General features: G+C 63.9%; 1 protein-coding gene across 1 annotated transcript; it reads right to left on the reverse strand.

Moving 5' to 3' along the window:
• Nucleotides 1-807: 807 nt before the first annotated feature.
• Nucleotides 808-23,987, reverse strand: SULT4A1 (sulfotransferase family 4A member 1). Its single transcript, XM_079142430.1, has 7 exons — nucleotides 23,743-23,987; nucleotides 14,571-14,701; nucleotides 12,849-12,929; nucleotides 12,363-12,489; nucleotides 9,595-9,689; nucleotides 4,296-4,434; nucleotides 808-1,535 (listed from the first exon to the last, which is right to left on the reverse strand). Exons 1-7 carry the CDS (start codon nucleotides 23,909-23,911, stop codon nucleotides 1,423-1,425), a joined length of 855 nt encoding a protein of 284 aa, XP_078998556.1. The 5' UTR covers nucleotides 23,912-23,987; the 3' UTR covers nucleotides 808-1,422.
• Nucleotides 23,988-24,455: the final 468 nt, after the last annotated feature.

Raw genomic sequence — 24,455 nt, forward strand, 5'->3', positions numbered from 1 at the left:
GGGGGCAGAGTCACCCTGGAAACGAGTTGAACAGCCAGCGGCCTGTTTCCCTCTGCAGTCTACCCAGGGAATGGGGCATCTACAGGGCTCACACTCCTGTTGTTCCCAAGTGCTGAAAGGACCCGCAGGGAGCGTCCTCCACCCACCAGCACACGCACAACAGAAGGCAGGGCAAGCGTCTTTATTCGAGATGCAGCAAGCACAGAAGTACCATGTGGTGCTCAGTGACATCATCAGTACTAAAAATAGAAAAATAGTAACGAAATTTCTCAGAAAGCAGCCTCCCTCCAGACACACGGGAAAGGTGCTGCCACCTCCGCGCAGGCCAGGTGCCCCGGCAGGACAGAACCCGAGCCTCGGCGGCACCTGCTTCAGAGAGCCTCCACCACAGGGCCCCCTCCACAGCAGTGACCCCCACGGCCCCCTCGTAGTGGCAGTCTGCACACCAGCTGCAGCTGGCCATCTCCATCACCTCGGCTGAGCTGGGCCAAAAAAATCAGAAGGTGGCGGGGCCATGAAGACACCGCCTTTGCTCCCTCAGATGTCCCGAGGCGTGGGTGGACAGATGGGCAGCTTGCCAACCCCCCGGGTGAGGGCGCTCGGCTCCAGGACAGCTCAGGGCCGACAGCCCAGGTACAGCCAGAACAAACGGAATGGCGAGACCCTGGATTTTGGGAAACGTGCTACTGAGTATCTGACTCTCGGCACTGTGCCACTGCCTCAGGGATGAAAGGTCAGGCTGCAGGTGGAACCTAACTCCAGAGCACCGTGGTCTCTCTGGCTGACCCCACTCGCTGCTTTAGAGTGCTGCTGACCGCACTGGCAGGTTTCCCCGCAGAGGCTCCCTGGATCCTCTGCTCCGACCTGAGAACAGGGGCTCCCCGGGGTCAGGAAGGGTGAAGAACCCACCTCCACCTGAACCAGGCGGTTCCCACCCCCGAAGCACATGCTCTCACCATCGCAGGCCAGGCAAGAAAGGAACGGAACGGCTACGGCTCAGGTGACCAGACTATGGAAACAGGCGACCCTGAGATCTTCCTGCGGTTCGGGCATGGCTCGCTCTTGCTTCCCCCCAAAAGTGGACTTCTATTTGGTTTACTGACATTTATTCAGACTTCCAGTGAAAAGCTCTATAAAACAGTAAGTGGCACGGGGTGGAGGAGGTGCCACACTTACAGTGGCCCAGCCACCAGGACTGCACTCCATGAGGTCTGTCCACACGCAGAGACTGCCAATGCTGAGGGCGAGACGGCCACCTCGGGTGGGGATCCTCACCCTTCTCTGGGTTCTCCGCTGGGTTCTTCCCGTTGTTTACACGCTGCTTCCAGAGTGTGTCCAGCAAGGAATAAATGAACGCATACGGGACTTTGAGCTAGCAGAGCGTCTGGGTACTGTGAGCATGCAAGTTTGCTGTTTCTGTTACTATAAATAAAAGTCAAAGGCCAGGTCGCACTTCCCCATCTTCTGTTTATACACCAGATCAAACTTCTCGTTCATGGAGACGGTGAAGATGTCCTTCCACAGCCCGACTCGCCCTGCAAGCAAACCAGAGCGCTGTGTTGTGCCACCTGCTGCCAGGCCAGCTCGCAAACCAAAGGAAGCCTTGGAAATGGATCTGGGAGGTTCCAGATCTATTCCTGGACCCCTTTAAGCTTGGCCCGTGGGGACAGGAAGAGCCATCTGAGCTACAGCCCAGCTGGGTCCCCTGTATTTTTGAAACTACTGTGTGTGGCAGGACATAAATGGAACCAACGTCCTCTGGGTCTGGGAGCAAAGTGGGCCCCAGCCAGCTCCGCCACTTACTCTGCTGGAGAGCCTCACGGACCTGAGGCCCGCCAGGAGGGACACTACCTCGTCCTCGGTTGACTCCCCAGCACAGTACCAGCACCTGGCACATAGTGGGAGCTTAGTACACACCCCAGAGAGCAATGCCATCTGTGGGATGCATGCGCTCTGGCGTCATGTGGAGTTGGGGTCCTCAGGACACCATGACTCACTCACAGCTCAACAGCTCCACCAAGACGTCACTTGCCTCTGGAGAATTTGAAAAAGAAGACAAAATCATCCAAAAGGCAGGAAATATTATGGCAAGGAGGAAGCCCTCCTGACGGGGTCCAGGGAGATTGCCGGAAGCACACTCGAAAACCCTGGGAGAACTTACGGTGAACGAGACACTCATGGGTGTAAAGTGGCCTCTGAGACTAGATGGGAAATGTCTGCTGCAGGGAGGAGTCCTAGCTCAAGCCAGTCTCACTTCACCAGCGGTGCCATCACAGGCCTGGCGGGAGCCAGACCTCAGCTGGGCAGCTGGGCGAGGCTGGGGCAGGTGCTGGGCACTGTGGCCGATGAAGGCTGGGGGGAGAGTCTGCTAAAAACAGCAGCAGCCGCCGTGGACCCGAACCCTCAGCTAGTCGGGTCCAGGTGAGTGGGGGCGCTGGGGCCCAGGGCAAGCATCCTGAGCTGCCACGGGGGAGCCTGGCTCTGGCCGAGCAGCCGTGAGCACAGGCTGCTCCTTCAGACCCTTCCACTCAGCATCTGACCGTGAGCTACGCCACGATCGGTCACCTCAGGTGGGAAGCGCAGCCCCGCAGGTGCTGAGCTAAGAGCCCTGCACAGCAGTGTTTTCTTCGGGAATGAAAAATTATCAGCGTTGGAGAGAAAAAAATAAAAGAAAAATTGTTCCTGCTCCCCTCTATTGGCACCAAAAGGACAAAATTAGAAGCTTCTAGACCAACCACTCTACGTTAGATTTTTTGGTGATTATTTTCTCAGCCGAGGCAGCTGAGAGCTGGTTGAAGGAGTCACCCACCTGGTTTAGATTTGGAATCAAGACAATTTATGCTGTGATATGAACCAAATTTAAGCAATGCAGCTGGCTACCCGAGCCCTGCGCTCTCACAGGCTCAAGGAGGTCTTCTGAGCAAAGAGGCAATGTGCTAAAAGGAAACAAAACCACAGAACTGAAACAAAGCGGAACCAAGGCGACGATGAAAAGCAGTCAGGAGGCGCACGGGGCACCGCACGTCCTCCACGCGCTCACCACACACACGAACCAAAGGGCCAAGGAAACGAAACAGCAAACGCAAACTAAAAACAGCAAACAAAGTTCAAATAATAAATACTTGTGAAGATGCAGCCAGGAAATATCTCGGTGCCTTCTGGTTTGGTTGGCTTCTACCTGACAGGGCTGGGAGTGGCCGGAGGCAGAGGCTCACCCAGCATGTGCCAGGCCTGGGTCCCCAGCACTGAACACGCACAAAACCTCCCTCCTGCTGCCGACTCAGCCTCCCCAGGAGGCCCTCTGTGCTCAACTCTCTGGCCTCCCTTGGCCACATGAGACCCTCTTAGAGGAAGGACAGGAAGCTGCGGAGGCTCAAGGGCTGACTAAAGTCACACCCCAGAGGCAGGCACACTGCGACCCGTGCCAGCTCTGGTCTTCCCACTCTTCCCACCAGCACCTCCCACGCCATTTTGCACGTGTGGCATGTGTGAGACACTGATAGTGGCTCTGGGCCCCCTGGAGCTTTCTCGCCCCTGCAAGTTCCCATTCACACTGCTGCCAGCTTCAGGTCTACACCACCCACACATATGAGAGTCATACTTACCAGCAAGGGGCTTATGTGGCCATGGCCACCACCCTGGGATTCACCCTGGGGATTTTCATGCCCAAACTCCCTATTGTGGAGCAGCATCAGATGCCCATGCTCCAGGGCAGGGAGGGCAACCCGGCAGCCTTGGAAGGCCTCCTGCCTGCAACGTCTTCCCACCTCCTCCTGCTGCCAAGGGCACACACCTGCCTCCCTCTGGGCCACCTACCAGGCCACCACCATGAGCATCCGCCCTGCCAAAAACACACTGGCCCACCCCAAGGCTGGGTCACTCTTCACCTGCACCATCTGTACCCAGCAGGCATTGGGTCAGCGCGTCCACCCTTGGGACTTGCTTCCTGTGTGCCTCAGGTCTCCTCAAGCCAGGTGAAGGCTGAGAGGTCCGCCCGCAGCCTTGCACTTTGACGTTTCGCGTCACCAAAGCTGTCCTGGGGGATGCCCATAGGGCACTGGACGCCAGCCCTCTGGAAGGCTCCCTGTCTGAAGCACCTTGCCTCTACCTCTCAGGCCGCCCTCCCACACAGCAACAAGCGCCAGCAGGCATAGCGCCCCCAGGGGGCATGGCTGGCAGGGACCATCTTGCCCTGGCGGAGCAGAGAGCACAGGTCAGTGGAGCACTGTTAGTGGTCCAGAGCCCGAGGGCACTGATGGGGAGGAGGACCCGGACGGGGACGCGGGGACACGCACCCCGGCCCACAGGCAGGGCTTCTGCGTTGCAGCACTGGTCCACCAGCTGGTGGCAGTGCTCTCCCAGGGACTCCAGCTGGGCCTTGTCACAGGACACACCCAGGAATCTGGCCAGCTGCTCCACCATGGTCACCAGGTCCTGGAAGACAGAGAAGAGAGCAGCCATCAGGGGCAGTGCCTTCTACTGCAGATGGCCCTGGACTGGGTGACACTCGGGACTGGGTCCATGGCTTCTTCAGTGTCCAGGTCCGCTTCTTCTGGAAAGAAAAAGGAGATCAGGAAGCCACCTGGACACCCAGCAATCCCCCGGCCGGTCTGGAACTGGGAAGCACGAGGGAGCCCTTCGGGTTGCTCAGGGCCAAGCAGTCGTGGCCTTCAGAAGCAAGAAGGAGCTGGTCCCTACTGCCTCCAGCAGCTGGCTTCCAGACTGGCCCCAGGGAGGACCAGAGGCTCCTCAGGCCCAGAGGAAGGGGACTGGCAGGAGGCAGGATCCACTGTGCTGCCCCACACCTGGGGACACTGGACATGGCACCCTGAGGGGCACGCCTGTCCTCCTCTCCACAGCCACTTGCTTCTGGAAACACAGAGGCGCCTTGTGGCCAGTCACTGGGTGAGAGCCTCACTGGGCCTTCACTGGGTGGCGGAGCCTTGATGTGGCATGGGGACGCTGCAGGCAGTGTCCTCTCTCAAAGCCTCTGAGCAGCCCCGTGGTAAGGACTCGGTGTGACTTCAACACGGCCTTTCCCAAGCCTGGAAGGACGAAGTTCCAGGAGTCCTGCAGCACCGGCTGTGCCATCCTGTCACTGCCTAGAGGCCTCCAGGGTGCAGTGGGTGGCAGGATGGAGCAGGAGTGCAAAGGGTGCCCCGCCCTGCCCCGCACTCTGGTTAAAAGGGAGACTGAGGACTGAGCAGTGGCTCGGAGTGAGCACCTGCCAGCACGAGTGGGCCCTGGTCCCTCCCCAGACGCCACGCCCCCCCGCCTCTCTGCGAAAGGAACAAAGCACAAGACAGTGAAAGAAGGGACGCCCCAAGGAAGGGCTGCGTCAGCAGGCTCCTCGGGCAGCAGGCACTAGCGTGGACGCCTCTGCAAGCCGTGTCTAGCCAAGGCCAGTGGCGGCTCCAGTGAGCAGAAAGCAGGGACAGGCAGCCTCCCGCTTGGCAGCCCTGCTGCTCACTCCACCTGGGACAGGGACGGGAGCACACACTGCGGTGGGCTGCAACAGAGGCTGGCACACGTCACAGGGCCCTGTGTCGGGGTCAGTCCCAGCACTGCTGGCACTAGCTGACCACCTGATCACCGTCCAGAGTATCTGGCCACGCCTGGCAAAAACACCCTGCAGGGTGACTGCATGTGTGGGGTGGGGTGACACCCTGGACACATTGTCCCACACTCATAGCCTAATCATGAGGTGGTGGCAGCAGGTAGTGGGGACGTGGGGCCAAGGGGGACCTGGGCACACAGGCAGTGACCGAGCACAGATGAGAACAGGCCAACCCCAGCCCTGGAAAGGACATCGCTCACTCTGAGTAAGAAGTGAGCCATGCCAACCCCTGACATGTGATCCCAGACTCCCAGGCCTCGATTCAGGCTCTGGGAGGAGAACCACCACATGCCAACCAGAGGCTGCAACTACCACCTGCTGTGGCTTCAGGGTGTCCCCGGGGGCCCATGTGGGGAACGAGGGGCTCAGTGAGTGCCGGGGGCTAAGAGGTGAGCTCAGAAGGAAGTACCTAGGTCATGAGGGTGCTATCCCCAGAACCCCGGGCAGTCCTAGCAAGAGGATCGTTACCTAAGAGCAGGCCAGACTCCTAACTCTCTCGTCTCCTGTCCTGCCACATACACTCTCCCTCTCACCTCTGCCGCGAGGCCCTCACCAGAGCCACACCAATGCAGGTGCCATGCCCTCAAACCACCAAAACCGAGCTGAGCCGGGTGCAGTGGCGCACACCTACAATCCCAGCTGCCCCGGGCTGAGGCAGGACTGAATTCAAAGCCAGCCTCGACAACTTAGCAAGATCCTATCTCAAAGAAGGAAGCAAAACAAGTAAATACACTGTGAGCTAAATAAACTTTTTTTAAACAAAATACCCAGCCTCAGATATTTCATCACAGCAACTGAATGCAAGCTAACAGAGTGACTACCAAGAACACCACGAAGTCACTTGGGCTGTGCTACAGCACCAAGTCCCATGCTGGCCCAGGGCCTGGAAATAGCAGGCGAGAAGTCTCAAGTCTGATGGGCTGAAAGTGGTGCCAAGAGGCACAGGAAAGGGGCACTGAAGAAGCATGGGACAGAGGTCTGTGGCTTGACCTTAAGCTCACGCAAAACCTGCACTCTCCTCCCTGGGGGTCCACAGCCAAGGTGCTCTCAGTCGTCATCCAGTGCCAGAAGTGCCAGGAGGAACCTGCCGGCCAGCAGGCGCCCCACGAGCGAGGGCCCGGCTGGCCACCAGGAGGGAGTCCTTGCCGGCCTGGGCGGTGGCTGCTCCCACTACATGTCCCGATGGCACGGGGGGAAGCAGCTGGCAGACCCAGGCCCAGCACACCAGGGACTCCCCACTGGGAGCCAGCCCCATGACCGAGAGCACGGGAGCGCCCAGCCACACCGCGGCTCTGTTCCAGCCCCAGAAAGGAAACACTGCAGCGCCCAGCAAGGCTGAATGGGCGAACCGAGAGCATCCACACCGACATGGACACTGCCGAGGTGGACAGGACAATGCCTGCCACAAACAGAGCCTGATGAGCCAGACGCTGCGGGGGTTCAGGGGCACGCAGAGGAAGCTAGGGTGAGAAAGGTCAGGCTGTTTCCTCTGGAAAAGTCTAGACTGTCCTGGATCTGGCAGTTGCTAAGATTCGCATATTTACATGTGTAAGTTATACCTCAGAAAAGGTACCCGGAGGAGTAGCCGCTTCCCGAGTGTCGTGGCTGCCGGGCAGGCCCCGTGCCACCCTGCATGGAGACGAGGCCCCAAGCAATGCCGCAGGTGGGAGAGGCCACCACCTGGGCCTGAGCAGTCCACGGCCCATGTCCAGGCCAGCGGTGGAGTTAGGCTTGGTCTTCGCCCTGAGGGAGGGCACTTCAGACTACTCGGCTCATCACCGTGACATGGGAAGTGTGCAGGACTTGATGTGGCCGCAGACCCGCAGACTGGCTCCTCCCTGCAGAGGGCGGCCTGCCATCTTCACCACAGGCCTCAGTGCCCAGGCAAGTGCGCAGAGGACCCGGGTGCCCTGAACGTGTGCGCAGTGCTCCCCACCCACGCCCACAGTGCGCTCCTGCGCTCCTCTCCAGCTAGCTTCCAGTCCTCCTGGTCTTCCTGGTGCGGTGCAGCCGCGGGCTGGCCCCATCACCCTGGGATTCCTGACCCCGGCCCTCCTCACCAACCGTCCCCTGGCGCTGGCTCAGCCATGAGTCTTAGCTCCCTTCTCTGGGCTCCTGCCCCTGTCCCCAGCCCACTGACACTCACCTGAACCTGTCAGGGTCCTGTCAGCGGCCAACACAAGTAGGCCCTACAGCCTGCCCTGTCTGTCCACTGTGCCCAACGTGGCACCCAGCCCTGGCACAGGCCATGAACACACCTGCACCCCATCCCTCTGCTGGTTTCCCAAGCCCAGGTGACAGTGTCTCCTGCCTGTCCTGCCCCAGACAAGGGACATCCCCTATACAGCACCCAAGCCCTCCTGCCCCTTCGTGGATGACACCTGTCCCTGTTGTCACTCTCCGCCCCTTCCTCTCCTGCTCTCCCGACGCCTGCCTCGCGTACACCCTAGGACAGATGCCCCTAACCTAGGCTTCACACAGGCCACCAGCAGCCTCCTCCATGCCGTTCACCGCCACAGCTGCCAAGCCACACCCTCTGACACCAGTCCCCGACCGCACAGCTAACCTTGCTCTCCCCTGGGCTTCTCGAGGCTGCTCCTTTGCAACTGTCCAGCTCATGACCACACCTTGCTGGCCTCCTCAGGTTCCTCCTCACAAGGAGACCAGGACACAGTGATCAGGGCCAGCTCTCCCGCAGCCTGCAGCCTGGGTCAGGGACTGCTGTGAGTGAGCATTTCCACATGGCTCAGAGCCTTCCACTCGCTCACGACTGCAGCGTGGGGCCTCTGTGGGACTCTGCGCAGCCCCCAGGGGACACGGGGGTGGGGCAGGGCATGAGGACTGCCAGCCTGGCGCCGCGCTGGGGCTTCCCCAGGAGCGGCTGGGTGTTCCACAACTGGTGGCAGCCCTCTGAAGGGGTGAGTCCCAGGGCACAGGCACGAACCTCACCTCCGCTGCAGCATGGTTTCTGATGCCCAACAACCCCAAATTCATAGGGCCCAGCCCAAAGTCAGCAGGGGGAGAGACGGGAGAGGGCAGGGGCTCCGAGAGGCAGACGGACACCAAACCGCCAGGGCCCCCACTTCTCAACCTCACCAGCCTCTTCCCAAGCCAAGGAGCCACCTGCTGTCCATCTGCTGGGTTCCCACAGCCCCCCAAACTCAACACAGCCAAATGTGGCCTCCTCACCTTCACCCAGGGCCCCTCCTCCTCCCTCGCGCTTCCTGCCAGGGTCAGGTCCATTCCACACAGGCCTCTCTCTAGGCCAGCCCTCCTGCTCCAGTCCCCGCCGCTGACCACCAGCACTCTTCTGAGCACGGCAGGTGACGCACCCCTCGCTCAGCTCGGTTCGCCTAGCCCTGCACACCCGCCTGATTCTCGGCCAGCCCAGGCGAAAGCTGCGTCCAGCAGGACATGCTCTGCTGCGGGCAGTCAGGAGCTCCAGCCAGGGCTCCAGCAGCTCAGGCTGCGCAGCACCTCACCCAGGAGCCCCAGGTTCAGTTGGAGAAAGGACATGGGGCCTCTACCCCGGAGGGTCACTTGCTGCAGGGTCAGATGGACTCCTGCACAGCCTAGAGTGCTGACGAACACGCCGGAAAGACTGAGGCAGAAAAGGGAGGTGCTGGGGAGGGAGAGGGTCGGGAGGTCCCCCAACAGGGGGCAGAGGAGCAGCGCCTGGAAGAGGGGAGAGGGTGACATGTGGGCATCTGAAGGGCATCCTGAAGGGGGCAAACGTAAAGACCCCGGACGGAAGCTGGTGGACAGGACGGAGGGACAGCCAGGAGTCGTGCGAGTCAGAGTGAGGGCAGCTGAGGAGGGACACAACCTGACTCTAGTTGAGCCCCTCTGGGTGCCAGGCTGGGAGGACTGGAAGAGGCCATCACCCAGGCCAGAGATCATGCTGGCAGAACCAGAGAAACGGCCGTGCTGGAGGCAGAGCCCACGGTGCTGAGAGGCCCCGCGGCAGCAACACTCACCCGGTGCATGTCTTCGTACTTCAGGAAGAGCACGTTGGCATCCGCGCGATGCTCCCAGAACTCCTGCACGTGCTCGAACCAGGAGCCGTAGCCCACTGTGGAGAAAGGACAGTGGGCACCACAGGGCTCACACGAGGCAGAGCAAGCTCCAGGCTCGGCGACCGCCACAGACGAGCCCCCAGAGGCCCCGAGCCCCGTGCCCTAAGCAGGTTTCCACCCACACCTGCACCCGTGCTACCTCTTGATGCCCTGAAGACCCCACTGGGGTGAGGGCTCAGGACACAACCCACAGGACTAGGAAGACCCACAGTGGCCAATGGGAGCACGACACCCAGGGCAGTGACAGGGCCAGGTGGAGTGGCGGGGGCCCCGCACAGGCTGCGTCCTGTGTGAATCCAGGAGTGCCCGAGGAAACCCTAGAGGACCAGAGGCAGGGAGCCCTGGCTGGCCGACGCCACGGTTCCGCCCAAGCTGCCTGAGGTCTCAGGCTGAGCAGGCACAGCAGGGGTGAGGGACGCACGTGGTGTGGGAGCTGCAGCAAGCCGCCCCGTGCAGTGCTCTGGGGCCCGTCCTGCCAGGCACCTCCGAGGGCACTCCATCAAGAGCCCAGCCTCAATGGAAGACGCACGCTGTGGGGAAACCTGCAGCGATCCCTCCTGTGGGGCCCCGCCTCCAGGCTGCGTGCAGGCCCCAGGCAGTCAGGAGCTGACCCGGTACCCAGCACACTCCCGTGGACACACGGAGACCTGACCGGGAACCTCGTCACCTGACTCAGGCCGGCAGCAGAACCGAGTCCCAGCTGAGCGAGCCTTGGGTAGAAGGAAGGGCCAAATGACCACAAAAAGGGTAGGTGGGAGAGACCTCATCCAGGAGAGAAGGCACGGACTCCGAAGAGCCTGCAACCAGCATGGGGACACGCAGCTGCACAGAAGCCTGCAAGGCCCAGGAGAGGCCAGCGCAGCTGAGCGGGTCGGGCAGTGACAGAGGCCAAGAGCACATCTGCTCTTCCAGGCCCGCCAGGTGTGGGGCTCTGCAGTGTAGACGGCAAAGACGCATCAGGGCTGGCTCTGGTCCACCCAGGAATGTCCCCACACTGCCCCTCACAGTGACCCACCCACAGAGCATCCTCTACCCTGCACGCGTCATGGTGACCCTGTCCAGTGTCCCCAAGATGTATCACAGTGACCCTTTCCAGTGTGCTCCACGGCATGTGTCACAGTGACCCCATCCAGTGTTTCCCAGAACGTGTCACAGCAACCACAACCACAGAGCTCCCTTGTGAAACAGGGAGCCCATCAACAGAGCCCCCATGCTGCACACCGCCTGGCCTGGGCATCCCTGGACCTTCGTCTCTGGAATCCAGGCCACAAATCCCTCCTGTGGGGCCTTTCTCAGGGAATGTCTCACTCCCACGCCATGCTCTGACCTCTGCCGTCCGTCTACTAGGGAATGGTGGCGTTTTAGTGCTCTGCACGAGAGTTCCCACTTCTTTAGAACCCGAAGCAGGCAGGGAAAACCCTATGTTCCCTTGTCTGTGCACCAGCTGGGTAGAGTGGGGCATCGACAAGCTTTCGATGGGACCCAGGCGGTGTGGCCGTGAGCTGGGTGGGTGGGTGGGGTGACACCTGATGGGGGAGGTCTGCCCGGGGACTGTCTTTGCCTGCTCTGCTGAGCGCCGGCCTGAACTTGCAGACTCTGCCACTGTGGCATTGTCCCCAGGCTTCCACAGGACAGGGGTACCTGCCAGGACCACAACAGGGGTGCTGGGTGGTCACTCCGTGAGCAGCTACTCAGTGCCAGGCAGGCTCGTGGCCCAGGGTGCAGGCGCCTCCCCCGCTGCCGGCAGGTGCCCTGCTGCACGGGCAGAGTTGCAGCGAAGATCCAACGAGAAGAAAGGAAAGCACTCAGAACCCCTAGGCTCCTGTGGGTCTTCGAGTGCCAGCAGCCGCAGCGAGTGAGGGGCACGGTCGGGGGCTCGCCCTCACCCAGGCCTGAAGACGGCTCCAGGCTGCTGCCCCAGGTGCCAGGCACACTGGCTTCACGCTCCTGGATCCTGCCACATGCTCCATCCTGACCCCGTCACACCCCACAAGTGGCTCAAAAGAACTTCTGCTAGAAATGAAGTGAGGGCATCTCTGCCCGGGGCCAACGCAGTCCTGTGTGGATCAAGGACCATGGGTCCGGCCGCTTCAGACCTCCAGGGACACACTCCAGAGTGCCCACCTGCTGGCTCAAAAACACCCCAAGCAGCCACACATGCTGCGGAGGCCCTGGCAGGTGGGGCCACATCTGCCCTAGGACTGCTGCTACACTCAAGGGGACAGTGGCCTGACGGTGAGAGAAGCAAGGTCGGGGAGAGCCAGGCGGCTTCCTCCCTGTGCGAGCAGCGTGCTGGGTCACAATCCCACCACAGGGCCCCACCCCATCACCTGCCTGTCCCTGAGGTCCAGTGGATGGCCACCTACGCTCACACCGTAGGCCCCATCACTAGCAGCAGCAACACCATGGCCTCAGTTTGCTGTGCTCGTTCCACCTTGTCTGGCTCCCAGGCAGGAAGGAGGGGTTTTAACTGTGGAGCTCCCAGAAATGCCAGCGGGGTGGTGGGGACCAGGGCTCAAGAGTCCCAGACCTCCTGCCAGGTTCCACCCTCGGAGCTCCACCTGCCCTCGGGACGCAGGCCACCTGATGTTACCGTGGGAGCTGTGAGCATGCGGCGCCCTCCCAGAATGAGTGACCCGCAACTGCCACACCCCAACAGAGACGCTTACGCTTGTCATTCATAAATCTCCGGCAGAACTCCTGGAAAGTGCCCCGGTAGCTCATGGTCCGCAGGGAGCGGTGGAACTGATAGTAGGACACCACCAGGTCCTTGGGGTTCCGAGCCATGTAGATGACCTGTGGGCAGCAGGAAGGTCGTGAACGGACACCACTTCCCACGCCAGGGTGGGACCCGGGACTCTGCATCCAGTGTGTGCCAGGGAAGGACTGAGCACCGCTGCCTTTCTGTCCACTAAATCCACTTCAAAAGAGAAGGCGGGAAAGCTACGGTGTGGTGCTGGGGACAGAACCACAGGCCTCAGGAACGCAGCTCGCCAAAGGCACTCAACGACAGGGAGGGTGCGAAGGCAAACCCAGCTAAGGCGGGTGGAGGGCTGCAGGCCCCGGATGCAGGTGGCTGAGGTTCAGAGAGGGGGCCCAGGCCAGTGGGTGGCGTGGCTATGGGGTGACCACGGGAGGGGGGCATGGCAGGTTACCTTGGAGTCCCCGTTGTGGAGGTCGGAGGGCAGGAAGCGGTAGGGGAGGTGACTCTTGATGAGGCGGGGAGACGTCAGCTCCTGCGGGCGGGAGAGGAGGCTTGGAGAGGGGGCTCGGCCGGCGCGAGTCTTTTTGAAGGGCCTTCTACGGGACCAGAAGGAAAGGGTCCCAGACAGAGCAGGGCCCAGCACATCACTGACCACGTGACCTCACCAGGCTGGACCCTGGGGGTAGAGATGAGGGTCCCATCCTCAGCCTGACCAGCTGACCTCTCACAGCCACGAAGGTCACTCAGAGACCTAGGAGCTGCTGACCTGGTCTGGAGAGGCCACCAAGGAAGGGCCCAGGACGGGCTTCAGAGCAGCCAAGGAAGCACCAGCACGGGCAGAGGCAGCACCGAGGCAGGGCAACACCCAGCCCGAGCACCTCGCTGCTTCCGCCTGCCCCAGCCCCGCTCATCTGTGATGCACCTCCAGCTCCCATGCCCTTGCAGAGACCCCTCCATCACCCCAGACAAATGCAGCCCTCCACGGCTCACACCCTGGCACCTGGTGCCCATAGCCTCCCTAGCTGCCGCACCACAGACCCCAGGCCTGCTCTCCGCTCGGGTCCAGGCCCCTGGGACCAGGGGTCTGTGTGCCCACTGGTCCCTCTGCTCTGCCCCTCTCCTCTCTCTGGACTGTTCTGGGCAGCCCCCAGGCCGAGGCCAGGCCTGTCTCTTCCTGACCCACTGCCCTCTAGCGCTGATGACTCCTGTCCCATGACACCATGAGCTGACATGGCCAGTTGACTGCTGCACCCCAGTGCCCAGCAGTGCCAGCACCCAGCACAGCCACAGTGCCCACTTCCTGGGCGTTTCACAGGGAGAAGCAGCCGTGGCCAGGCCCGGAGCGCGGGCAGACCAGCCCACACCACGGGGCCACAGAGGGCCCTGAGGGGGGCTTCTCTCAGAGCTGCGTTCAGAAAGTCCATCTAGCAGGTGTGACAAAGCTGCGGCTGCAGTGCTCACGGGAACGGCGCCTGAACTCAGAAGGTGGCCGTGGAGAGAGATCCACAACATGGGAGGACATGGCATAGGGATTGGAAATGGAAACACACACACATTCACACCTGTATAAGTGTGTGTGTGTGTGTGTGTGTGTGTGCGCGCGCGCGCGTACAAACACATACACACACGTATACGTAATTCTTTTCTGAAGTACTGGGCATGAACCCAGGGGCACTCTACCACCAATTTATATACCCAGCCCTTTTTTTATTTTTAATTTTGAGACAGGATCTCACTAAATTGCTGAGGCTGGCCTCCAACTTATGATCCTTTTGCCTCAGCCTCCCAAGTCAATGGGATTACAGGATGGTCACCACCATGCCTGGCTTATTTTGTTCTTGATACCAACCCATCCTCCCAGCTCCCTGGACAGGTGGGGAGGGGCTGGGGAAGGCCAGGGCCTGCACTCCACACCCATACCCTCCCGCCCCTGGGCATCTACGCCTTCCCACTCCCGGGCTCTCTGACCCCGATGGGGACTGACAAGCTGATCAGGTGCCAGGTCACGTCATGGGCTCAGGCCTAGGGGTCTCTCTCCCGGCTGTCTGGGGCCACCTGGGCTCTCTCCTCTCCTCCGCCCAGAGCCTTCACCCCCTTCAGCACCCACTGTCACTAACCGGACTGCAAAGCACTGGGCGGGGTGGCCAGGGGCTGGGCTGCCTGCCCGGGGTACCTTGATGATATCCAGGCCCGGCTGGGGGTACTCCAGCACCGGGAGCTGCTCGTCGATGTTCATCAGGCCGATCTCGTCGGGGTCAGCCCCTTGGCTCACCAGGTAGACCACCTCCTGCAGCAGGCTCGTGCCTGGGGAGAGAGGCCAGAGAGGGGCACTCAGGTTAGTTAGTCCCCTGGTCCCCGTGGCCCCCAGCCCCGTGGTCAGGCAGTACCTCTGCCCAGGAAGGGGCTGAGGGGCCAAAAGGAACAAGCCGAGTCTGACGAGAAAGCACTCCAGCCTGAACCCACTTCCACTGGGTGACCTTGGAGCCCAGAGGGGCAGGATGTCGTGGCTCTGGGCCCTGGACCTTTCGGAGGCTGACTTTCTCAGGTGATGCAGAGTGACCAGGGCCGCGGAGAACCTGGCAGCCAGTGGTTTTCCACGTCTGCTGGTGTTCAAGACTAAACACGTGCAACCGTGATCCTGAGTGCATGCCAGGAAGCGAGCCAGTGCTTCTGCCCAGGGACCTCTCTGGAGCAACCCTGGCCCGTCCCTCAGGAAACAGCCAGGCGTCCAGCAACGATTTCTAGGACTCACTGACCATCACACAGCACCACGCAGCAAGAGGTACTGCGGTCACACACAGCACCTGGCTCCGAGCGCCCAGGGCATGTGCTGTGTGCAGTCCCTTTCCATGAGCAGAAGGTGACAGGCAAGCACAGCGGGAACTAGGTGGCTGCTCACTTGAAGACACGGAGGGGACTCTGGGGTCCTGGATCGTGACCTCGGTCTGACTGGAGTTCCGGAAGCACATTCAGTCACAGAGAGAAACCCTGCCTGCCGGCCAGCGCCGTACTCTGGGCCTAAGGTGTGGGGCCACGCGAGGCAAGGCTGCCGGGCAGCACGGCTCCCGCCTACGCTGGGCCACAGCTGCCCACAGGGCCACAGGCTGCGACCTGGCATGGATATGGAGCCAGGCCTCTGGGATTAACAGCCCATCTCAGACTCAGGGCTGAATCCCCAGCCTAGAACCCGCTATGGCTTCCCGGTGTTCACAGACCAAGGCCAGGCCCCGCTTCGTTGAGGTCCTGGAGCTCCGCACCAGAGACCCAGGTTCCCCCTTCCTGAGGCCCCTAAGCTCCCCACCCAGGGGTCCAGGCTCCGCTACCCTGAAGGCCCTGGCCTCTGGCTGCTCCCCTCTCCTGCCTCCGGTGCCTTCAGAAGGCCCCGGCTACAGGGACCCTCTGCATGGCAGCACCTGCAGACTCCGCCTGTGCTCCCTGCCCACCCAGTTTAGCCCACCCAGTTTAACCCACCCGCGACTGAGCCAGCAGCAGCCCGAGCGCTCAGAGCTGAGCAGAGGTGGGAGGAGGCAGAGCCCAGCCCGCACACCTGCTGGACAACCCCATACTCACGGGGCACAGTCCTGTTCTGGCCCTCCAGGGCCAGGTGCGACGCCACCTGGGAGCCAGTAGGGAGCAGGGGGCACTGCCAGGGAGAGGCCCGTGTGCTATGTCCAGCCTCGCGTTCACGCTCCTGGGACCCTGGTCCCGAGCCAAGCCACCTGCTGCCACCCCAGGGCCCACAGAACAGACGAGCCCAGCTCAGCACTCTGTCCCTTCACTCCGTAGGCCCAGGCGCTGTCACCAGGGCCTCCCATCCCGGGCCCAGACGCGGCCCTCGGCGCCCTCCTCAGCTGCCCCCACCCAGCCTGCTCCTACAGGCAGGCTCGGGCGGGCACCTGCCTCCCAGAGCCTCACCAGGACCAGCAGCTCGGGGTGCCTGGCCACCACCCACCTGCCTCCTGCCTCAGCAGAGCCCACTGGCCCAGCCCCACCTGGCCAGGCTGACCCTCCTCCCATCTGACCCGTCCTGCACCCCCTCACAACACCCCCACATGCCAGCAGCCTGGAACACACGAGGCAGGGCCTCTGTCCCGCTCCTGGCTGCAGCGGGAAGGCGGAGACGTGGCTCATGGACCAACGTGCCCTGGGTGCTGCACGGAGCCAAGGCGGCCAGGAGGCCAACTTGGAGCAGAGGTATGAGAGGAAGGGGTTGTGCTGGCGGGAAGGAGGTGGCAGCTCTTCACAGCCAAGGGTTCCCAGACCGGGAGCTGCAGACCTGCCACAACCTGGGGGCTGGGCACCACGTCCCCACATACAGATGAGCAGGATCTGGCTGCCCTGCTCTCCTGGCCAGGATGACCCCAGCAGCTCAGCAATGCACTCCCACCCGCCCCCCATGCTGCCTGCAGCCCCTGCAGGACAATGACCGGGGCAGGTGCTCTATGTGGAAACCTCCATTAGCGCCGGCCACTCGGATCCCGTGCCCCTACCGCCATCACTTACTGATGCCCACGAGAACCTCGGGCAGCACGTCACCAGCCAGGCACGCACCCCGGGCCTTCCCCTGGTCCCACCTTTGCTGCTTGAGCACCCCCGGCCTCAGCCTCTCCTTGTCTAAGCCAACAGAGGTCATGAGGGCCACCCTGCGCCTGCCCAGCACCAGGCAGAGGGGACACGCAGGTCAGGTGCAGGGTACAAGCCCTGGCCTCCTGGGACCCCTCTGACTGATCGGAAGGAAGCACGACCAGGGCCAGTGATGACCACCGACTGATCACCTGGCCGGCTCCAGACCTGCACCTAAGCACCTGGACCCAGGGCCCCTGCAGGCCCTGCGCCACGCCACAGTCCCCCAGTGCTCGCTCTGCCCAAAGCCACCACCCTCAGTCCTTCACCCAGATGTGGCTCTGGAGGCTGCACAAGCCTGCCAACCCAACCACCCACCCATGGTCCCTCCAGCGCCCCTGGCGGTCACCTGTGCCCAGGACTCTGTGGTCCCAGCGAGGCAGCTTGGCCGGCCTCAGCTTCCTCCGTCCAGCTGCCTCTGACCTCCAGCAGATCTCCCACCTCCTCAGGGCGAGCAGCCCAAGGCCTCGGCAGGCTGCCCTTCTGCCTGGCCAACAGGACCTGACCGGTGGGTCACTGTCCCTAAGAAGCCTTCCCTAGTCTTACCATGGGTCTGCCGTGCTCCAGGGACCTGGCGCTTCCTGTCCTACTTGTCACACGGGCCTGCCTGAGGACACCTCCAGAAGGCAGGGAGCTGGTCAACTGAATCTACTCTACAGCTCTGGAGGTGCTCGGGAAGGCCACGGGCAGCTTCAGGACCAGACAGGCGGGGCGGGCGCGGTGGGGCGGCCACGGGCGAGCAGCTGAGGCCGATGCAGGGGGGGAGACCGCAAGGGAGCTGGGAGAGCGGGCAGGAGGCCAGCCGGACGCCCCGGAGGTCTGGTCTGCAGGAGAGAAGAGCTGCCAGGGCAGGGTCACCGCGCCAGTCAGTGACAAAGCCACGCACTCTCCTTGGGTTCAGGGTGCAAGTGCATCAGCCAGGATCTGCTGGCGAAGCTGAGATCACTCTGAGGTGACCAGGTGACACTCCCTGTGTGGCAGGCAGGCCACCAGGAGCCCCTGGGGTTCAGGGGCAGAACCGCCAGGCACTGGTTGGGCAGCCTGTCAGCACCACCCTGGAACCCAGCAGATTCCCCTGAAGGACACGTCGTCCTGGGGTCAGAACCATCAGGGCAGGGCCTGAAGCCTGTCCTGCACCCGCCTCCTCCCAGGTGACAGGCCAGGCTTGAGCAGCCCTCTGTGGGGAGCGGGTCTGGGTGGAGGCTTGTGTCTGAGAGCAGCCTCCCTGCTGTCTCTGAGGGAGGGACATCCCTCCACCCCACGGGTCCCCTGAGGCCCAGGCGAGCCGCCTCCTGGAGTCGCCTTCAACCTCCAGTGTGGAGTCTGGAGCAGGGGCCGGGTGCCTGGGAGCAAGGAGGGGCGGGCTGGGCACCTCCTCCCGCTGTTCACCGTGCCCTCGCATGCCGCCCTCACCTGCGCTCCATGTCCCCACGCCCACGGCCCCTGCATCTGGGTCCCTGGAGAAGAAACCTCCTCTCTGCAGTCACCCCACCCAGCTGCGCCCCCCGACTCCAGAGCCCTGCAGTCGGACCCGGTCTCTGCCTGTCCTCCCCTCCGGCCACTGAGGCTCTCTGCTCAGGACACGCAGCACCTGCCTTTGGCCTCTGAGCCTCTCGTCTGCTCTTGGGGTTGAGCTTCCCGTCCCCTCCTGTGGGGTCAGGGAGGCTTCCAAGGCAGCTGAGACCAGCGTGTGAGCTCCACCTGTCCCTGGAACCAGGCGCACCCCACGGGGACTCTGGAGGCCCCGATCCACCAAGTGCAGCCAGAGTCCTCGGTCCCTGGACGGCAGCAGCAAGCCGGGCCTGACAGCAGGGCGCCTGTGGCCGCTGACCACCAGCACTCTGTCCCCAGGAGCCTGCTCTCCCAACTGTCGCGGACAGCCCCACTCCCGGAGGAGGAGAAGGCACCCTGCCTGCTGGTCCCCATCCTGGTGCTTCCACTCGCTGGCCCCACACTCTCTAGAGTCCCCCGTGCAGAGGAGGACAGGGAGCCAGGAGGAACAGAGAGCCCCTGGTCGCCCTACTGGCTCCGGTCAGGGAAGTCCCCACCAGAGCCCAGGTCACAGGCCCACCCCAGCCAGTGCACCACACAGGGCCGATGACCACAACAACCCCAAGGTGCCACCCTGGGACCCACTAATGGTGCCCTAAGTGCCATGGCTCAGGGGGACGGTCCCCCACGCGCAGGCTCCTGACCCACAGCACCTGCTTCTCACTTGGAGGAGTGGCTGGAATGCAGACAGCTGGCACCTGGGCAGCCCAGGCGCCCAGGGCAGAGCAGGACGCCTGGCCCCTGCCCCTCGAGGGAAGGCCGCAGGGTCACCTCGCACAGTCCCTCCGGAGCCCTCACAGAGGCGCCCCTTGCCGGGCCTCCCCCAGCTCGCCTGCTGAGGGCACCGCCTGCCTCTCTGGGGGCCCGTTCTCCAGGACCCAAGTCCCCCTCCCAGGCCTGGGTGCTCAGGCCTCTGCAGGACGCCGGGCTTGAGAGGTACACTTGGAAACCAGCCCGGCCACTGCCTGGGTAGTGATGCCAGTAAGGCCCAGCCCCTCGTCCGTGAGGGGAGGACGGCCCTGAGGAGGCCCCACAGTTACAAAACGCCCAGCAGAGCACCTGCACCCAGGGCTGGCACCACCCAAGGGCAGGCCCCCTGAAGGACATGCAGGGCATGCAACTGGAGCCAGGCCAGTTGCACTGGTGTCCTCGCGGGGCCCCAGCTCCTGTGGCAAGGACAGGCAGGCTGGCAAGAGACGCGAACCCCACACCTCGCCAGCCTGCCGAGGCTGGAGGTGGGCAATGCCCGCCACCCTGTCCACGGTCCCTGCCAACAGCGAGTCCAGGGGAGCCCCTGGTGCAGGTGAGGGAGCTTTAGGAGAAGAACCCACACATCGGGGAGCACAGAGGAATCACGGGGGCTCTCTGGATCACTAGGCCCCTCAAAGTGACCACTGAGCCTTCAGAAAACCCCAGCAAGTCCGCAAACCGCGTCTCGGGAGGTGTCTACCTGCCCATGGTGACCCTGGCTGCTCCCCGCCTGCAACGGAGAAGCTGGCCAACCACCGGCGACAACAGGCAGCATGCCAGCCACACTCTGAAGGCCGGCGCCTCGTCTGGTGGTCGGGGCACCAGGAGGGACCACCAGGGACGCTTACTGCAGGGTGGAGAAGGCTGGGGGACCTGCTCCCTGGGAACAAGGAGAGCCAGGCGGGCCACAGACGCCGGCGTCACTCAGCCAGGAGGACCCGCGAAGGGCCACCCTCCAGAGAGGCAGGGTGGCCAGAGGCAGAACACGGGAGCGGACCCTGCGGGGAGGGAAGGACTGTGCAAGCGGCTGCCCAGCCCGGGCACAGCCTGAGCCCACGGCGCTGCAGAGCTGGCCCTGCAGGTGTGGAGCCACCAGGAGCTCAGGGCCGGCAGAGCACCCTCCTGGGCCGCAGGAGGGGAGCCCGCACCTGCGCCCACCTCTACAGGGCAGGCACAGGGGGGCAGGGGGAGAAACAACCAGAGTCCCCCACCTAAGCCGAGTCTGGCGGTGCAGGCAGGACCGCTGGGGAGGTCCCCACGAGGGCCGTGTGCAGCTTCCCTCCCCGCTACTGCGCCCAGGAACAAGGGCCAGGAACAGCTCGGCCTGGGGCAAGAGCGGGGGCAACCGGGACTCAGCCTTGGGCCAACAGCACCAAAGCAGCCAGAGGACCCAACAGAACCCGCCCTGCGCCCGTGGCACAGCCTTCTCCACAGAAGTCCCGGCCGGGACGCCACCGCTCCCCCAGCAGGGGCTCGGGTGGGCGAGGGCCTCTGCAGGGCCGGGCCTGACTGCGGGACCTGGGGCCTCCTGGCTCGGGCGCTGGGAACCCGAGGGCCCGCCCCCCTGGGAAGGGGTGGCTGGTGCCAGCCACTCACCCCATCCCAACTCCCCCCCCCCCCGTGTGCGCCCAAGGCAGTCGCCAGGTGCAGCCTGGAGGAGGCGCTGCCTGGCGGGCATAGAGGGCAGCGAGTGGGCAGCTGGCCACACCTCTCCTGCACTCCCACGTCTGCCCTGTGCAGGGCTGCCCTCCTGGCCACCTGCCGGGGTCGGGAGGCACAGTCCCCGCCCTCCCGGCCACAGCTCAGAAGCTCCCGGCGTGGCACGGGCTGAGCAGCAAGGCTGTGCTATCCCAGGACTCCGTGGGCAAGGCCTCAGTGCTCCACCATCAGAAGGGGGACGAGGGCAGGCGGGGAGGAAATGGCATGTGAATGGGCACCAGAGTCCACCTGAGAAGACACGCTGACGAGAACCTCAAGCCCCCTCCGTGACCCAAGACGCCCAGGGTTAAAACACCTGAAGGAAGGCTGTGCCCGACTCTCCCAGGGCCAGGGCCCGGGCTCCATGACCTCCCCAAGGCAGCAGACTGGGGCAGGGAGACGCTGGCCAGGGTTTGCCTGTCCCTCGGCAGCTGTGTGACTCTGAGGTTCTGAAGTCAAGGTAAAGGACCCCGGCTGACTGGCCCTGACAGCGCAGCACTGGGCACTCGGCGGATGGCTGAGGAAGTCGGGCGCCTTACGCGTTCCCAAAGAGTTCCAGACCCGCAGGAACGTCCGCAGGTGTTCAGGATGCCGCCTGAGGATCCCAGAGCCCGCGCAGGGGCAACCGTGCGGTGACGGTGACTTCAGGCGCAAAGAGGGCCGCAGACCCACCCAAGGGCACAGCCTCCTCACTAGAACCCAGACGCGGCCCCACTGGCCTCTGGGGAAGGCGTCCAGGGTCCCCCTGCCTGGTGCAGAGGTCTGAGGGCGGAGTCCAGGGACCCCTTGCTCACCCCACGTCCCACGCTCGAGGCACAGAGGCAGGGAGCGTGACACTTCACGGGACTGAAGTTGGCGTGACCACCTCTCCTGGGGGCTTCTCCCTGATGCCACCCAACCATGAGAGCGGGTGCAAAGGAGCCAGTGGGACAGCGCGGGCAGCGAGGAAGGCCAGAGGACACCAGGCCTCACCGCCCACACATGCAGCTCCTCCTCCGGAGGGTCCGGCCACGGGAGCAGTCACTGCCTCCCGGAGCCCCTGATCCACTCGTGAAATGGGGCCTTGCCTGGCCACTCCACTCTGGGAGGGCTCCCTGGGATGATGGCACCCGGGCTTCAAAGCTACAGGCCCCTGGCTCCCCACAGGCTGCCCCGCCTGCAGGGTAAAGGTGCAGGGGGCGCAGGGGGCGCAGGAAGACCAGGCGGTGAGAGGCCCAGGCTGACAGAAAACCGCTCCCCTGAGGTTTTAAGCACAGGGCTCTTCGGGCGAAGGACGCCCCCGTCCTCAGGCCATCGCTGGCTCGCCTCAGCAGGGGAGGGAGCCAAGGCCGCCTCCTGCAGAAGCCTAGGACGTGCTTCTGCTCGTCCATGAGAGCCGAAAGTGCGACCACTGGTTTGCCCTCCTCAAGGAACTCAGGAGGCTCCCAGCGGACCCCCCCAGCCCCAGCACACGGCCCTCTGAGAGCAGAGCGGGCCTCCTGCGCCGGAGCCACCGGCCCTGCCTGCCCCAGTGGCCGCTCCTCAGCCTCCACCTCCTTGCCAACGAGGAGCAGGTAACAGGACCACGGTCCCCACCAGCAACCCCAGAGCCCTGGATACCACAAGTCCACCCAGGCAATCCTGTCCCGAACCAGCGGGAGGCTCCTCTCTCCCGCCTTACACAACCTCACGTGGACACCCACACGGGCGACAGCGGAAACATCACAGGTGTGTCGCCCCAGCCTGGGCCTCACCCGCTGTCCGCCCTGCACACCTGCCTCTCCTACGGCCCCACAGGGGCCCAGAGTCGGAGTGGAAGTGCTGGGGTGGTGGCCTGTCCCTGGCCAAGCAAGCATCCTGTGCCCATCTCTGTCCATTGTCCCTTCCCAAGAAAGGCCCAGGAGGACCTCCAGGCGTGGTCAGCCCACCTGGACGGAACCTTCATTCTGCAGCCCGACTGCCCCAGGGGCCCTTCCACCACCTCTCGATGAAAGCCCCCACCCAGCCTTCCCCAAGGGACACCTGGGACTCTACAGTGTGACAGGCAAGCCCACAGCTCCTCAGCCACCTGCTCCACTGCTGTCCAGCACGACCCCCTCCAGGCCGGCCACTGTCTACACCACACATGGCTCCAGGCTCAGATGTCTCCCTCCAATTCAGTGACGGCAAGGGAAACCCCGGGCTCCGGGTCTTCCCCGCCAACCTCAGCAGAGGCCCTACGCAATCACCTCCTCCGTGGGGCCTGGACACAGCCCGGCCTGGCTCCACAGCCCAGGTCTGCCACCCACCAGCTGTGTGACCTTGCACAGCCACCTCCCCTCTCTGGGCCTTGGTGCTCAGACTGTAGAAGTGGGAAGGGCCATCTCTACCTTACAGGATTGCTGCCGGGCGCCGAGAACGCCCGGGTCCCGGGTAGGCGATGGAGGCAGCCCTGGACCGAGCGAGCGCGCGGGGCGCACACTCTGGTCAAGGCTGCCCCATCCCCCACCGGCCCACGCTGAAAAAGAGCCCGTTTTACCTGCTTCCCCGGATCATCACCGAGACTCTGCGCTCATCACAGGCCGGCCGGACGCGGGACCAGAGAGGTTAGGTGACCCGCCCAAGGTCACACAGCCGAGCAGGTACCGGGCGGAGAAGCGGGATGGGTGGCGGCCCTGGCCCGGCCCCCGGCGGCGCGGCCCAGGGCTGGGTCCCCGGGCCGGCGCGCCGCGGTCCCCGCCCGCCCGGCCCCGCGCGGCCCTCACCCGACTTGGGGTAGGTGACGATCCACACGTCGCTGGGCCGCACCGGGAAGTTGGCGATCTCCTCCATCTTCCCGCGGCAGAAGGGCGGCAGCCGCACGCCGTGGAACTCGAAGTACTTGCTCTCGAACTCCCCCGGGGTGCTGGGGGTCTCGGCCTCGCTCTCCGCCATGCCGCCGCCGCCCGCGCCCCGCACGCGCCCGCGCGCCCGCCGCCGCCCGCGCCGCAGCGTGACGTCACGGCGCCGCCGCGCGGCCCGCTCCGCGGGCATGACGTCATGGCCGCGCCCGACGCACGGCGCCGCTCGCCGGGCATGACGTCACGGCGCCGCCCGCGCGCCCCCGCCCTGGCGCCCCGCACGCACGCCGGCCGGCGGAGCGTGGAGCGGCGGCCGCGCGCACTTGCCCCGCGCTCCCGGAGCCCGCGTCCGCTGGCCACCGCGAGAAGGCCCGGTGGTGACCGCGGCGACGCTGCCGCGCCGGTGCCAGGGCCAAGCAGAGCCCGGGAAAGGCGCTCTGGGGGACCCGCTGCCCCGCGAGCTGCCGCCAGGACAGCCCGCCTCCCGGGCTCGCTAGAAGCCCCGGTCCGGGGCTTCGCAGCACGTGTGCAGCGCTCCTGCTGGACGCTGGGACGGGGCACTCGCAGGTGGAACAGCGCTGTCCCGGTCTCCGGGGCGCAGCATCCTCCGGGGACAGCACAGGAGAGGAGTGACCGTC

This window comes from Sciurus vulgaris, assembly GCF_902686455.1.
Source record: "Sciurus vulgaris genome assembly, chromosome: 5".
NCBI classification, from domain to species: Eukaryota; Metazoa; Chordata; class Mammalia; order Rodentia; family Sciuridae; genus Sciurus; species Sciurus vulgaris.